We start from the raw sequence: 15,866 nt of genomic DNA on the forward strand, positions 1-15,866 counted from the left end.
TCGTGCTCAGGCAAGTGGAGCCTCACAGCTCACATGCACTTTGGTAGGGTGGTAGCCTGTTCCTCCACCCACATTCACTGCACACAGCAGTCAGTCCTGCACGCATTAGAAGTCACAGTATCAGAAGACTTCCTTGAAAATAGCAGGATCCTTTTTAACCTTTAGCCACTATATATAATGGTCACTAGTTATATTATATTGTTATAATAGCATATATATTATAATATTCTTTATTTAGAAAGTCTCCTGCCCCTCGCAGATTCCAAGCACAACTGACTCAGAGACATCTGTTACCAAAACACCTTTTGCACGAAGGTAAGCAGAAGTGTTTTTATGCTGCCAACCAGACAAATCAGTTAAGCAGCTCCATCCATCCGTGTATTTGAGCCTCTCCATGGTATTAGTCTGAGTGGTGGCATTGGTCCTTTTTCTTCTGCTGCTCATACAATCTGTTGTCACACTGGCTCAGCGCTGACAACTCAGTTTGCCACTTGGCACATCCCCCCTGTATCCCTGTTTCTTTGCAATCAACTCCTGACCAGGCAACAGCCACTGACTCTTTTTACCAGCCAGTGTGCCACCTTCTCTCGGCTGGCAGATAAAACCCCTGCAATGTGAAGACTCAGCATGACACCAGGCAGTCCCAAAGACACTTATAGTCCCAACACATATGGGACCCCATAAAGCTCCCCTGAACTAGACCTGTCTGTTCCCACTGCCCATGCCAATGCACACACAGATGGAGGCACAGTGGTAGCTTGTCCCAGGAGTTCCCTCAAAACACACATGGGCACAATTACCTGCAGCTGGCCAGGACAGATCCTGAAGCAAAGACACTGATGGGAACCATGTAGCTTGAGGCTGTTTCTAGAAATTCTCAAAAACATGGGAAAGTTCTGGGAAACCTGCTTCTCTTTCCCTGACCCCACACGTGTTTTTTTATTCTTCCTAGACATTTCCTATGCTCTGGTCAGCTCTGTCTTCTCTTCAATCTTCTCTCCTCTGCAGTGCAGCAAGGACACAGCTACACGCCAACAGCAGTATTTGAGCAGTCCCATGTGTCCTCGAGGCTTGACAGAGTTTGCACAGGACAGTCCCATGTGTCCTCGAGGCTTGACAGAGTTTGCACAGGACTCATTGCAGAGAACAGCAGGGTCTTGCCTCCTCACCTTTCTGGGATATGATAGCCCATCCTGTTCTGTGAGACCAGACTAAATCATCTGGCATTCCTCCACCACTTAACTTCTCCCTAACATCACAGCTTCATTCCCTCTTGTCCCCAGACATGATCTCCTGTGTTTGCTCCAACTATGGCAGGTGCCCTTCCAACTTCCCTGCAGGGAAGTGGAAGAAGAGAGAAGCCAGAGGAGTTGTTAACCCTTTTAGAGGACTGTTTCCCCGTAGTACTAGCAGAGAGTATCCCTGCTGATCCACCTGCCGGAAAATGCCTCTTGAGAGACAAACAAGAGGACTGTGAACTCCTGTAAACAGGGTGTGCTGCTCCCCAGTGATGGGAGTACCCTGGGGTACCACCCCAGAAGACATGACCCGGAGACACCATGCTTTTGATGCACTCTCCTGTTCTGCTCCATGTCAGAGACAGCTGGGAAGCAGGAAGGTGGTGGGGCAGGGAATCTGGTAGCATGACCACAAGGAGAGATGACTAATGCTAGTCCCAGATCTCTGTGGGTTCGGCTGCACCCTCAGCCCAGCCCTGTCAAACAGTGCTGGGAATGGCTGTTATATTTTGTGCTGCTGATCTTTCTCTGGCTTTTTGAAAACTGTGGGACTTGTCTCATGCCTCTCCAGCCTATGACAGCTTTGGCACGAATCCTGGTGGGACCAGGAATCTAGTGCACCACAAGGAGATGATACCTTGGTGTCATCAGCATCTTGCCTGCTACTTGTGGCTGGGTCATGGTAGAAAGACCCCTTAGAATAAAGCTCGGTTTCTTAGAAACCTTTTAGTAAGAAAAAGTCCCCACATTTCTGTAGAAGTTTCACTAGAGGATTGCTTCACAACTAAAAGCTTGCCCAATTTCTTCCTCTGCTGTTCTCAGCTACTCCCTCCTTCATGTGCCAGATGGAAGATCATAGAACCCTAGAATGGTTTGGGTTGGAAAAGACTGTAAAATCATCTGGTTCCAACCCCACTCCCATGGGCAGGGACACCTTCCACAAGAGCAGGCTACTCAGGTCCCTGTCCAACCTGACCTTGTCTCTGCCCTGGAGCTTCCTCCCTGACATGGGTATAGGTGTGCCGCCAAAAACTCTCCTTTAAACTTTCTCTTGAACAAATACTTTGATTGTGCTTTATTGGCTTCCCATGATGAGGCAGGTTTGCTAACCCTGTTAATAGTCCTGTAGTCCTCTTTCCAAGCTCTTTCGGTGTCATTTTTGGCAGGTGCATCTAAGACCTGGATGGAGACCTGGTAAAGGCTTCACGACAAAGTCTTACCATCTGAACACACTAAAATTAATAGCCCTCTGATAAATTAATAGGAGTCCCATTATGATTTATGTTTCTTGGAAGAATCTGTGTTTGTGTTTATTCTGTTTTCTAGTTTCTAAACCTGCAGGACATATTTAGGTTCTATTCTGACCCACACTTCAAACTCATATGACATTATAGTGCCACTAGAAGTGGTCACTCTGTCCTCTCCTTCTTCTGTTGTGTGACCAAATGGTGAACCTGACTGATGAACTGAACCAGATGAAAACCAAACCAGAAAACCAGAGCTGTTGTTTTCATGCTGGATAAGCATTTCCAGCCACTTTAACAAATAACTGCTCCACTGTGAGGTGGTAGAAGTGCAATGAGGCAGCTGGAATTTGGAGGGATGTTGCTTTTGGTGGCAACATCTGCACAGTCCATCAAACCACAGCCTGAGTTCCCTCTGGGTTGCCAATGCTGCTCTGCAAAGATGAGGGCATGTGGTTTTAGAGTGGAAGCTCTGCTGTTTACCCAACCAGGATGAACCATGTCACTGGAAAACATTTTGAACTAGGTGAAATAAATTCTTAGCATTGGCAACTGCCATATAAAGAGGTAACTCCTGTGTCCTGTTTCTAGACATTTCCCTGTTCGGGTGTCCAAGGAGCACCCTTTTCTCCCAGCCACCCTGTCACAGCTCTCATGCTCCTTTCCAGGACAGTTCCTGGAATATCCTGTAGATATGAACAACTTCAGGATTTCTTGGACTCAACAGCCATCAGTGTGACTGCATTCATGTCCAAATGAGTCAAGGTTATTACTGTCCAGACTCCTTTCATCAGGCTTTGTTGTCTGCAAATAGAAAATATTTGCAGGTAGTTGCAGCTGCAAGAATAGGTGTACAGAGCAGCTGTGTTTTTGTTCTGCCTCATGCAGAGCCTCTTTTAGGCATGACAATGGTGTGAAGCCCAAACTATTTGGATCTGGACTATTTTCTCCTGTGAGGTGCAGGAAAAATTTTGTCTACTTCAAGATCTCTTCAAATGCGGCCAGGTCCTCCTCACTTTTGTTTTCAAGCCTTCCTAATTAGTCTGGGGGCTAAAAAGTTGAATGATTTAGTTCTAGCTGAGTGCTAAGCTTCTGCTCTGATAATACTACTTGAAGAGCACAGTCCTTGCTTTTATGTTCACACTGTTAGTGCTGACGCAACATGTGGCAGAGTTGAGCACCAAGAAAAAGACAGAAACCTGACCTCTGCCACTCAACCCACTATACTCTTGGATAGAAATGCACAGGGTATCCACAGCGTGCCAGCAAACCTCTCCTTGCAAAGCAGCATCTTTTGGGTATACTACAGGATAATAATTTCCCGCCCTGCCATGTAGGGGAACTTTTAACCACAGTGCCAAAATTCACAAACACCAAGAGCGTGACAATAAAACACAAGAAATTTAGGTGCAAGGGGCACCAAAGCTAAAGGCATCCAGTGACCATTCACATCTTCATGATGGAGCTGTGTTTGGTGAACTACAGGTTTGCGGCACCAACCACACTCAGGGCCAGAGGGACCACCCTTGTTGGGAGATGTGGTGTCCACAGATCACAGTCTGGTGTTTGAGACAGAAGTGGCTGCAGTGTGCTCCCTTCTACATTAATTAGCAAGACCTCTTGATTTCCCAGCAAGCTGCCAATACATCCCTACTTCCACCTGAGTACCCACCACACAGGTGTCTGCTGAAACAGCAGCAGTGTCAACTGAGCAGCAATGCCAGATGGCATCCTCTGTGGGACATATTGGAGCAGGTAGGAGCATCCAGCAAGAACTGCCTGTCTCCCAATGCCCACCTGTAGAGAGATCTCTGGAAAGAAGAGCCCCCTCCACTTTGCTGCTTCTCTTCTCTCAGCACACAAGGACACATCCCTCCCTCTTGGCTAAACTGGAGGCAATCCCCTGCTAACAGAGATGGCAGGAGGTGAGCCAACATTCAGGTAGATGGCAGCGCTCAAGGCTGGTGTTTTCCCAGCAAGGAGAAAGGAGGGAGCTGCCTGAAGGACAGGAGCCTTCCTCTTTAGCAGGCCTTGCTCTCTTCTCCGCTGCTCCTCTTTCCACAGCTGGGGGCGGTGTTGGAGACTGGTATTGCTAACAGAGAGAGGGGAATCCCTGGGGAGGGAGGAGGGCCAGGCACTGGGCAGGCTGCCTGGGGTCACTGTTTGGTGCTGTGTGCTAGCAAGCGTGAGCTGCGGGCTGGATGTCTCCCTTGAAGAAGGCTCCGTGGCTCAGAGGCTGTCAGGCCCGTGGGAGCTGATTGCAGTGTGGGGTGAGAGTGTGAGTGAAGCATTGAAGTACAGCTACCGCTATACACTCGTGGGTCCAGCATGGAAGGCTGTGCTGCAGCATCTCAAGTGTATACTATATTCAGAAGTTACCCAGTGTGTTGGGCTTGCAGAAGAAGATCATTATCTGGCAGCTGCCTTACTTTCCAGGGACATCTGCTTTCCTTTGGTTGCTGGACTCTGAGTCTGGGTTTTTCCTCTTTGTCGTTTTTTGGCCATGCTAGGAGATGGCAGGGAATCTCCTGTTGGCCCCTGAGCCTGAGCTGAGGGCTGAGGTCGGGGGGAAGGAGGAACTCGCTGAGGAGCAGTCCCTGGCTTATGCTGTCGGCAGGGAGAAGGACTTTCCCTCCGAGGGGGCAGCTGGCTTCTGGGGGACGTACTGGGGTTCCTTGAAGGAAGGACAGGGCTCCGAGGGGATGCACCGCTGGACCTCCGTGAGCTGCTCCGTGGAGGAAGAGAAGTAGAGCTTGGTGAAGAAGGAAGCCGGCTTTGTACCTGCGTTATTCGGCATTCATTTGGGACACCTCCAGCTGGTCTCTGTGTCTGAAGCCTGCACGGGAAGAAAAGAGGGAGGATGAAGGGGAGTTTCTGCAAGGGGCATCTGCTATTAGCAGGATCAGACCAAGTGAAAGAGTTTGTGGAAGGAAAGCCAGGGCAAGTGAAGAGAGGCTTCAAAAAAGAAGACAGAGAGGTGAAAATTACACACACCGCTGAGCTGAAATGACAGTAGGAAACAAGGATGGACCATGCATTCAAGCTGAGTGAAGGGTGAAGTCATGGGAGAAGAGCAGAGCCATGGCTCTGTCTCCTCAAAAAGCCCAACACTTTGCATTTCTCACCGTTTTGATCTTACCTGCAGACAGCAGCTGCATCCTGCGGGGAGTTGCACAGCCCTGCAATTGCGACAGCCACGGAGATCTCTGACCTTGCTGCCTCCAGTGGTGTTTTCACTGGTGTGACGGGACGAGGAATTCTGCTCTTTGTGCTTATGGGTCTCTCTTCTTTCCCCAGGAGCGCAGCCTTCTTCCCTCCCTTCCTTGGGATGGAATCATCAGAGTCATGGGTGTCCTCCTCAGAACCAGTGGCTGACAGGGTTTCTGAGGCTCGCCGTCTCTCGTCGCTGGAGGAGGCTGAGGAGGAGGCCCCAGAGGCCAGCCGGATGAGGCGGTTCTGTCTCTTCTCCATCACCAGGCGAGCCAAGTCAGGTTGCTTTGCCCTCTTATAAAGCCTTTCTTTGGCTGAGAGTGAAGTTGAAAGATCTGAGCCGGTGTCCTCCTCAGAGAACAAAATGGGTATCCGACTTCTATACCTGGAGCCCAGCAGCCTCCTGGGGCCCTGCTGTGGTGTGTCAAGGAGGGTCTCTTCTCGCTTAAGGTGTCCTGCTACTGATGCTGGCTTCTCAAGGCCAGTCTCCCTTGTAACCACCTTGCCAGGCTCTTCCAAATCCAGTGAGAGCACCACTTTGCTGGAGAGCTTCTGCTTGTCCTCAGGAGGCTTTGCTATGCCGTTGGGAAGGGCCAGCTGCTCCCCCACTGTCTCTGAGGTGGTTTCAATGTGATTAGCTGAAAGTGCGCAGCTCTCAGTCTCTGCCCCTTCTAGCCCCGAATGTATGCTTCCATTCTCTACCAGCACCAGGTTGTCCTCCAGCTCTTCTTCAATAATTACTTCCTCAAACTGTCCTGGAGGGCAGTACTCCTCATGCCGCATCAGCTGGCTGCTGGAAGACATGACATTTAAGTGGGTCTTTTCAGCAATATGAACAAATGTGCGCTCAACTTTGGTAAAGGGGGAGGAAGCTGTAGCCACTGCCACGGGAGGCTTTGGTTCAGATTTAAGGACTGAGGACAGGGTCCCTGGCTCAGATACATCCAGTTGGCTACCCATAGGCTGAGGCCGCTCGCTCTGAGGTGTCAGTGCAGCAAGAGTGCCCAGATCAACTTCTGGAGCTAAGTCTGTGGCCACAGGAGACTTTTTCAGATCACCTGGTGAAAACAGCACTAGTGTTTTTGAGCCTTCCTCCAGCTCCACGTCCCCATCAGCAGTGGATGCTCGACCCTTCGATCCCTTCTGGTCATCAGCCAGGAGTGTGGATGGTGCACACTCCTGGCTACGCTCTGTGCTTTTTTGACTCAGGTCGCTGCTGGAACCACTGTGCATGTCAATCTCATTGCTTCCCTCCTCCCCTTCATCCTCCTCATCTTCCTCTTCCTCGTAGTCTTCCTCATCTTCTTCCTCCTCCTCTTTTCCATTCATTTCCAGATAAGGTTCCAGAGGTTTGCAAGGAGCAGTCAAGACAATATTTGAAAAATCAACTTTTTTTATCCGCTGGGATACCTTAGGCTTTTCCCAGTAGTCTGACATGTCTTTTCTGAAGTCTTGATAAGGCAAACTTAAAGGGACTACCTTGGGCAGGCCATTCATTTCAAATGACTTCAGCATATATGCCTGCAAGAAGACAGATGTGACAAAAGAGGGTTAGTTAGTATTCAGACACAACGTTGACACAGAAGGCATCAGGATAAACAGCAGTGGGAAGAATCTGTGGAAAGTATCTAGTCCACCACTCTTCCAAAATACATGCCTGAGCAGTGGTCACTCCATCATTTGATTCATACAAACCTTAAAAAGCAGAGATTCACAGTTACTTACCAGTGAAGGCAAAAAAATGTGCCAGAGAAGTTCATTTGTTAGCGGTCTTGAACCTGGACCAAATAGAACTGTTTTCAAGCAATTCTTTAGGATTTTTTTACATTTCCCAATCTTCTTCAGTATTTCTACATTTATTTCAGTATTTATATATCTACATATTCACTCCTTTACTGGAACCACTCAGCAACTCTCTTTTATGCCCAAGACCATAGTGAACTCAAGAGGCACCTCTGGGCTAGAGGCACCACTAACTTCCTTATCACTTCCCATTGCCATCCACCATTGTCCCTGGGGCAGTAACCCTTGTAGTGTTACTGCATTCTGCTGCTGCACTATCCATCTCCTCTTCTGCTCCTACATCCCTCCAGCAACTCCTCCTTCTGTCTTCTACAGGCTTCTGTGTTCACTAAAATCATCAGCAAGTCATGAAAGCTGGCACATAAAGTGTCATTATCAGACACTCTAGCGTGTCCAACCATGAGAAGCAAAGGGTGGACAGGATAGGTGGTGGCGGCAGTCTTTTTCCAGTCTGTGGCAGAGAGACTGCCTGTAAGGTTCCAGGAACAGGCTGTGAAATGACTGCAAATGATACTGCAGAAAAACAGCAGTTCACACACACATGCACACACCTGACCAAACAAGACCAAAGGACAAAATAAATAGGGAATGCCCACTGAAGCTTGGCCTAATTAACAATTGATTGTAAATGAAAATCACATCAGCACTACTCTGCAGAATGGATTTAAAAACAAATAATTTAGATTATGCTTCTGTTAGGGCTGGAAAACTGTAACCTCTCCATTAACTCAACTGGTCAATAATGCATTACATGTTACCCTTGAAAAGATTTAATCATGAACAGAAGGACTCTAAACATCTGCGTTTTCAAGTGGCATTTGACAGCGTCAGAGGATATTTAGGATACACAAGCCTAACAACCAAACAAGCACCCACTTAACTATGAGAACTCCAGAGCTGCCAACACCTCCCACTTTCACCTGGCTATGGGAACAGATCTTTTTGTCTCCAGGGAGAAGAAAAAGCCCTCAGTGGCTTTTCAGTCCAATGGCACAATTTCAAATTGTGCTGAAAATCTGCATGAGCAACTGCCCTACTATTATACCTCAAAAATGTGAGATTTTTATGCTCATGTACAACAGGAACATTTCAAATAGACTAGTGGGCAGCACTGAGATGTTCTGCATGGTGTTGTTATCCAGTTAATATTTCTTTTTATATCTTATAAATTAAAACACAGGCTGGTTTTGGCAATACCTATGGAGTCCAAAGCTGCTTCTCTTCTTTCATTAAAGCTGAAGCCTGGCCCTGAAGATGGCCCTGTATTAGCCTAATTTGGGTTTTCACTGACTACTCTACCTTCTGTATCAGGATGACACATGTGGAACTTTGAGGCACTTACCACCCCTTGCAAAGGAAGTTACCCACTTGGCTTCTTCCCTCAGCCATTTCTTGGAAATTAGTCCATTAAATAGCCTAAGATTGGATTCTGCCTATTGGCTGGGTTTGGTTTTCCCAAGAAATAGATCCTGAACAAACAAACTCCCACAGTGGGACTGGGACCTGACCTTGCCTTGTGCTGAGCTTCCCATTGGAATGAGTTTCACAACCCCAACAACAGTTCCTCTGCTGCTCTATGGCATCCCATTTTCTAGATGCTGTGGTTGATGATGCAGACAGATGATTGCTGCTTTCTCTTTGCATATTGAAATACCTAGATCTTCAAATCTCCTCCCAGCCCTTAGCTTGTGTCATCTCATCTGCTTTGTGGTCAAGGTGAACTGAATCCACTCCTACAATGCACATCCTATATAGGCCAGAGATTCGGTTTCTGTGCCCCGCAGTCTTGTCCCACCACCAGCTCTGTCTCCAGCAGCCCCTCTTTCCTCAATAGCTCTTTCCCTTGCAAGACATCAGAAGCTTTTCTGAGATGAGATTGCACTAAGCAATAAGATATGACATGAAGTTGGACAGCAGGATGTTGCTGTAAGAAAAAATAATGGCTTTTTATTTCTTGTGCTCTAGTGCCCCTTTGCTGTTGTTGAGTCATGTTGTAGATACTTTTCTAACCTCCATGTACTACCACTTCTACAAATTCCTTGCAGTATTAAGCAAATGGACTGCCCTTCTATCTGTCATTTAAATTTCTCCATGTATTTTCTATTTTCCCTGCATGGACACTGCACCCTAAACACAACAGTGATTGCTTGGCTTCTACCTACCTTTGGGAGACTTGGACTGCTTAACTGTTGCATGCAGAACCCCAAAATTGCCAGAATGCATTCCTTAAAGGAGCTTGAGACAGTGGCTGCTTTGCCACTCTAAATGCACCATAGAGAAAGTCCAAAGAGCATAAATATCCAACTAAAAGAAACTTTGTTTCTCTTGGGCCAAGTATTATTGTAACACATATTTTCTTCACTACTATCATCACCTGAAGCTGTTAAGAAGGGAGACTGTCCTAAGGCATCAGAGTCTGACACTGTCTTCACTGTTGAGTTAATGTGATCAGCAGCCTGCTGCAAGTGGTCACTCTGCTGAACAAGGTGTTCCCAGTTTGAACACCTCACTAGAGAAACTTGGGTCCTGTCTTGACAGTTATTATGTGTCTTTTGTACTAAAGCACACTCAACTGCCCTAGGACTATTCCCTAAAGGCCAGAGAAAAACTTTTCTGCTATGCTGTTCTGATGGGGAGAACTGAGGGAAGATGTCAGAAGATTGGGAGTGGAGAGGCTTAGCCTGGATCTTAAACTTGTAGAATAAAAAAGGTATAAGGAATCTCTGGAGGTCTCTGCTCCAATCACCCCTCAAAGCAGGACCAACTTAGACCTGGCCGCGATGGGCCATGTCCGGCAGAGTTTTGAGTATCTCCAAGGATGTAGATACCACAACCTCTCTGGGACTCCCTCCTAGCATTTGAGGCTCTTCATGGTTAAAGGGGTGGGGGTTTTAATATATTAATTCCTATATCTAACTTTTCTTTAATGCAGCTCATTGTTGCATCTCAACCTTTCACTGTGCACCCCTGAGAAGAGTCTGGCATCTCCCTTCATCAGGCAGTTCAAGGGTGTGGAGCTCACAGCTGGCGATGGCACAGTTGAGAGACTGGGTAAGAATCAAGGGGCAAACAAATAAGGCCAATGTCATCATGGGAGTCTGCTATAGACCTCCCAGCAAGGACGATGACACTGACAAATTATTCTTTGAGGAACTAAGGGACACTTAGTCAACTGCCCTTGTCCTTAAGAGGGACTTCAATTTACCAGAATTAACTGGGAGCACCACACAACTGGTACAGAAGATTCCTAAAATACCTGGATGACAACTTCATGGAACAGATCCTAAGGGAGCTGATTCAGAAAAATGCCCTCCTTGATCTGCTGCTTGTCAACAGAGGGTATTTCTTGAGCACAGTGGAAATTGGTGGCTGCCTCGGTCACAGTGACCACAAAGTGATCAAGTTTAAAATCTCTGCCAACAGGAGGGAGAGTGCCAGCAAAACCTCAACTCCAGACATGAGGAGAATAGAATTTAGGCTGCTCGGGGAATTAGTAAGTAAGGTCCCCTGGAAAAATGTTTCTGTAGATGCTATGGTCCCTCAGTGCTGGTCACTTTTTAAACATCACCTCCTTAGGGCACAGGAACAGGCAATTCCCAAATGGCAGAAGTCAAGCAGGCGAGGCAGAAGGTCAATTTGGCTTTGGCTTGAGCAGGCATCTTCTCTGGGAAATAAGGCAAAAAGGAAGGTGTATCCCCAGTGGAAGCAAGGTCAAGTGACATGAGAGGAATATGGAGATGCTGCTTGTCACTGCAGGGAGAAAGATTGTGCAGCCAAAGCTCAACTGGAGTTGAAGCTGGCTAGAAAAATGTAGGGAACAACAAAGGAGTTTTTTCAAATATATTAAGGGCAAGAGGCAGTATAGAAATATCATCGGCCTGTTACAGGACGGGGATGGTCACCTCACAAACAGGGACAGAGACAAGGCAGAGGTGTTTAACACTTTCTTTACCTCTGTCTTCAATACAGATGACGGAACGAGGGGGTCTCAGTGCTCTGAGCTGGAGGACCATGACTGCAATAACGATCAACTCCCAGTCAACCATGAAATTGTGTGGGATCTGCTGTTCCAGCTGGATCCCTACAAAACTATGGGGCCTGATGGGATTCATCCAAGAATACTCAAAGAGCTGTCTGATATCATTCCAAAAGCTCTTGATGATTTTTGAGTGGCCTTGCAAATCCAGAGAGGTCCCAGCTGACTGGAAGCTGGCAAAGGATGTCCTGATTTTCAAGAAGGGCGAGAAGGAAGACCCTGGAAACTACAGGCCTGTCAGTCTCACTTCAGTGCCTGGTAAAGTTATGGAGAAAATTATTCTGGGAGGTATTTAAAAACACCTGAAGGACAATGCAGTCATTAGTCACAGCCAGCATGGCTTTGTGAGAGGAAAGTCCTGCTTATCAAACCTGATTTCCTTTTATGACAAGGTAACCCACCTAGTTGATCCAGTGGACACCATCTTTTTGGATTTCAGTAAAGCTTTTGATACTGTCTCTCACAGGATCCTTCTGGACAAAATGTCCAGCCCACAGGTGGATAAACACATCATGTGGTGGGTGAGCAATTGGCTGATGGGTCAAGCACAGAGGGTAATAGTGAATGGGGTAACATCAGACTGGAGACCTGTCACTAGTGGGGTTCCACAGGGATTCATGTCGAGCCCTGTGCTCTTCAACATCTTCATAAAGTACTTGGACGCAGGACTGGAAGGAATCCTGTGCAAGTCTGCAGGTGACACAAAACTGGGAGGAGCTGTTGACTCCCTTGAAGGCAGGGAGGCCCTGCAGAGAGACCTTGATAAATGGGTAATCACCAACCACATGAAGTTCAACAACGGGAAGTGCCAGATTCTTCATGTGGGATGGGGCAACCCCAGATGCACATACAGACTGGGGAATGAGTTGCTGGAAAGCAGTGCTGTAGAAAGGGACCTGGGGGTCCTGGTTGACAGCAAGTTGAACACGAGTTAGCGGTGCCCTGGCAGCCAAGAGGGCCAACCAGGGCCAACCATCAGGCAAAGCATTGCCAGCCGGTCGAATGAGGTGATTATCCTGCTCTGCTCTGCACTGGGGCGGCCTCACCTTGCATATTGTGTGCAGTTTTGGTCACTGCAATATAAGAAAGATATTAAGCTATTAGAGTGTCTGAAGGAGGGCAATGAAGATGGTGAGGGGCCTTGAGTGGAAGCTGTATGAGGAGCAGCTGAGGTCACTTGGTCTGTTCAGCCTGGAGAAGAGGGGACTGAGGGGAGACCTCATTGCAGTTACAACTTCCTCATGAGGGGAAGAGGAGGGGTAGACACTGATCTCTTCTCTGTGGTGACCAGTGACAGGACCTGAGGGAATGGCCTGAAGCTGTGTCAGGAGAGGTTTAGGTTGGATATTAGAAAAAGGGTCTTCACCCAGAGGGTGGTTGGGTGCTGGAACAGGCTCCCCAGGGAAGTGGTCACAGCACCAAGCCTGACAGAGTTCAAGAAGCATTTGGATGATACTCTCAGGCACAAGGTGTGGCTCTTTGGGAGGGTCCTGTGCAGGGCTAAGGATTGGACTTAATGATCCTTGTGGGTCCCTTCCAACTTGGCATATTCTGTGATTCTGTGAACAGCACGTGAATGCATTAGAATTGTTAATAAAAGAACTGAGGTTGTGCCAGCAGCTTGGTTCCCTACATCCAACCAACCTTATTCACAGAGAATGGGGATTCAGTGAGCATGGCTCTCCAGGAAATCTATGGCAAAAGGGCCAGAAGAGCTGGACATACCACCGGAGTTAAGCTCCCACTCTTTCAGTAACACCAAAATGAAACACTCTGATTTTGAAAAGGGTTTGCTGTCCCTGGTGCAGGTCGTGAAAAAGGTGGAACAGATAAAAAGAGTGCGATTGATTATGAGGGGACCTTCCCACCTCCTAGATGCAGTTCATAAGGGTACAGTGTCACCTGCAGGCACTGCTCATAAACCTACAGTGGTTTATCTACCTGGGAGGTATCAATGGAATTATGAAAGAATGGTTCAGCACATTTCCCCTCCCAGGGGAAATTCAGAGTGGCAAAGGCTTACATTTCACAGCCATGGTATTTCAAGCTTGGTCCAAAGAGGATGGAACCCAATGGGTATTTTGCATTCCATAATATCCCCAGGCTAATGGTCTTGCTGAACGCTCCAATGGGTTAGTTAACTGATTTTTTAAAACCCGTGAGCCTGGATGGCATCTGTGGCATCTGTGACTGTCTACTGCCATCTATCAGTTATATAATAGATGGAGTGGAAATGGTTGTCTGAAAATTAAGGCCTTCTATGGCTCTGCTTTGATGCAGAAAGAAAGCTGGGGGAACAACCTAATGGCTTCTATGCTGACCAGCCTCTGTCAGTTAAAATGCCTCAAGCTGGGACAGTGACAATGGTATCAACAACCTTGAAAACTCCTTATGCCTGGGAAGCAAGAGGTAGTTCAGAAAAAATATATCGGATCAGTACCGGGTGGATTATACCCTGAATTTAACCTAACCTTTCTGGCTAGCATTTGTCCACTTTTTGCCTTAGCAGGAGAATTGTATCTGGATGAACTGCATGTAGAGTGAAGAACTGCCATATACAGAGCCAGAGTGCCTACGAGGTGGTAGTTTTTGGTGATAGTACATATACTTCTTGATTTCATGATAAATTTGGAAACCGAAATTCCAATTATAATGTAGATAAAGTACTCTTATTTTTACTAGATGGAGGGTCAGGTCTTGCTTCCAATTTTATGCTGCAGTTAATCCAAGCTTTTGGATAAACATAAAATGTTAGTCAAATCACTGCATGTTTATCTTTTCCTCAGTATGCCAACTCACCAGTACCTTGGGAAATATTAACTATGGATTTGGCCAAAACTTGGGAGCTCTTGTGGAAAAAACACAGAAATCTGACTTGGGGAACTGAGGAAGGAAAATATATTTTAAAGTGGATCAACAATAATACAACTATATGAAATTGCAACATCACTAAGCCATCATTAAAATTTGGGACTAATAGTGAAACAATTTACGTGATTTATCCTCCTTCCCAGGACACGTGTACTACTATACCATGAGGAATGCATATTCCAAGGGTATAGGGAGTGCCACACTGTGGTGTCTGGTATTATACGTGACCTACCAACTGGTGCATTAATTGGGAAGGAACAATTGGGTTACCAGATGTTCCCATAGAGGTTGATATTGGTACACAAATTTTAATCTTTCTCACTTGAACAGCCTGAAATATCATAATTGGAAAGTTTATAACTGAAACTCCAACAAAACTGAAATTCAGAGATTGGGCTCTCAGATTAGGTTGTATTCGTCGGAACTCCGGTTGATGGCATTCCAAGATGGAATGATGTTATATAATCTTACTGGACAAATCAAAGCACTGACTAATGCAACTCGCGTGGGACTGAAGGAAGTAAAGGTACAATTACAGGCAACATCCAAAATTGCTGTGCAAAACAGACTAATGTTAAACTTTTACTATTTCCTGAAAATGGAGTGTGTGGATATTTGAGTCTGTCTAATGACACCTGCTGCATTCACATACCAAATGTAACTAAAGATCTTTATAACCAACTAGATCACATGAAGTATGCAAAAGCAAGTAGAGATCTTAGAAGTAGTATGGAAAACAAATGGTTAAACAAGCTTCTTGGTAGGTTAGGATTTTTGTTTATTGGCTGGCTACAAAGCTTATCACAATCTTTGTTATCATTATTTGTTGCACTTATTGTATTTTGTGTATTATTATCATATATGTGATCAACGATAACCCGGGTTATCTGTCAGGTATGCATAAGATTTGTGTGGATGGAAATGAAAAATGTGGAAGAGGAGGACAAGGAATCACCCTAGAGAGATACCCCAAAAGTCAATTATATGAACTTAAATGAACTTATGATATCCCCTCTGATCAAGAAAGAGAAATACACAGCTCGCGATGTCCCTCAATGTGAGATAATACTATAGGTGTTGTTTGCATGACTGTGACCACAGGGTGAATAATGTGATAAATGGTCAGTGACAAATTGATGATGCTGGCTGACAAAATGTGAGCTGGGCCCCGTCACTGACCTTGCACCTGGCTCGAGCAAGGCCAAGCAACAGAATGTTTTCTGCAATGAAGTGGTGGCCTCACAGCCCAACGTTGTTTCAATGAGGCACAGGAAAGCATCTGCACCTCTGTACCAACCATCAGCCACACTTCACTGTCCATAACAAGTTGTATTACAAATCTGGTCCGTTGAGGAGGTCAGGATGTGTTCAAAGATGGTCTGGCAAAGGTCAGGCAGCCCTTACTGCTGCTTCAATGGGTGGAGGAGGACCAAAGTGATTATTTTACCTTTTTTATCAACTTTA

The 15,866-nt window shown here is 46.4% G+C and overlaps 1 protein-coding gene across 5 annotated transcripts in view; it reads right to left on the minus strand.

Moving 5' to 3' along the window:
- Window positions 1-1,097: 1,097 nt before the first annotated feature.
- Window positions 1,098-15,866, minus strand: part of TTBK1 (tau tubulin kinase 1) — a 106,167-nt gene continuing 91,398 nt past the window's right edge. For all 5 annotated transcript variants that reach the window (XM_032682085.1, XM_032682086.1, XM_032682084.1 and 2 more), the window contains 2 exons: window positions 5,622-7,213; window positions 1,098-5,318 (listed from right to left, as the gene is read on the minus strand). In XM_032682085.1, the coding sequence (XP_032537976.1) occupies window positions 4,892-5,318; window positions 5,622-7,213 (2,019 nt within the window). In that variant the 3' untranslated portion in view covers window positions 1,098-4,891. The remainder of the gene's footprint in view (window positions 5,319-5,621; window positions 7,214-15,866) is intronic.

This window comes from Chiroxiphia lanceolata, chromosome 3 (genome assembly GCF_009829145.1).
Source record: "Chiroxiphia lanceolata isolate bChiLan1 chromosome 3, bChiLan1.pri, whole genome shotgun sequence".
Lineage (NCBI taxonomy): Eukaryota > Metazoa > Chordata > Aves > Passeriformes > Pipridae > Chiroxiphia > Chiroxiphia lanceolata.